The sequence below is a fragment of the Merops nubicus genome, unplaced genomic scaffold (genome assembly GCF_000691845.1).
Source record: "Merops nubicus isolate BGI_N331 unplaced genomic scaffold, ASM69184v1 scaffold12172, whole genome shotgun sequence".
Taxonomy (NCBI): Eukaryota; Metazoa; Chordata; class Aves; order Coraciiformes; family Meropidae; genus Merops; species Merops nubicus.
Genome location: NW_008592926.1, coordinates 1 through 296, shown reverse-complemented (window position 1 = coordinate 296; position 296 = coordinate 1). Strand labels below are relative to the sequence as shown.

The 296-nt window shown below is 62.5% G+C and overlaps 1 protein-coding gene across 1 annotated transcript in view; it reads left to right on the top strand.

Moving 5' to 3' along the window:
• The window catches only part of NPEPPS (aminopeptidase puromycin sensitive), a gene marked incomplete at both ends in the record, with an annotated part of 28,902 nt that extends 28,611 nt beyond the window's left edge, over positions 1–291 (top strand). The window contains one exon of the mRNA XM_008935300.1: positions 229–291. Within this exon, the coding sequence (XP_008933548.1) occupies positions 229–291 (63 nt within the window). The remainder of the gene's footprint in view (positions 1–228) is intronic.
• Between the last annotated feature and the right edge of the window lie 5 nt (positions 292–296).

The window sequence follows — 296 nt, the reverse complement described above, 5'->3', positions numbered from 1 at the left end:
AGGCCAGGCTGGAGGAGGCTCTGGGCAGCCTGATCCAGTGGGAGGTGTCCCTGCTCATGGCAGAGGGGTTGGACCTGGTGGATCCTCATGGCCCCTTCCCAACCCTGACATTCATCAGCGTCGCCTCGCCGGTCAAACTCCCCCCCCCATCTTCAAGCCTCTCTCCCAACCTCCAGAATCCCACGAATCCCTCTCTAACCCAGAGCCCTGTTTTCCTCCCCTCCTCAGGCTTTCTTCGAGAGCCACCCGGCGCCCTCTGCGGAGCGCACGGTGCAGCAGTGCTGTGAGAACATCCT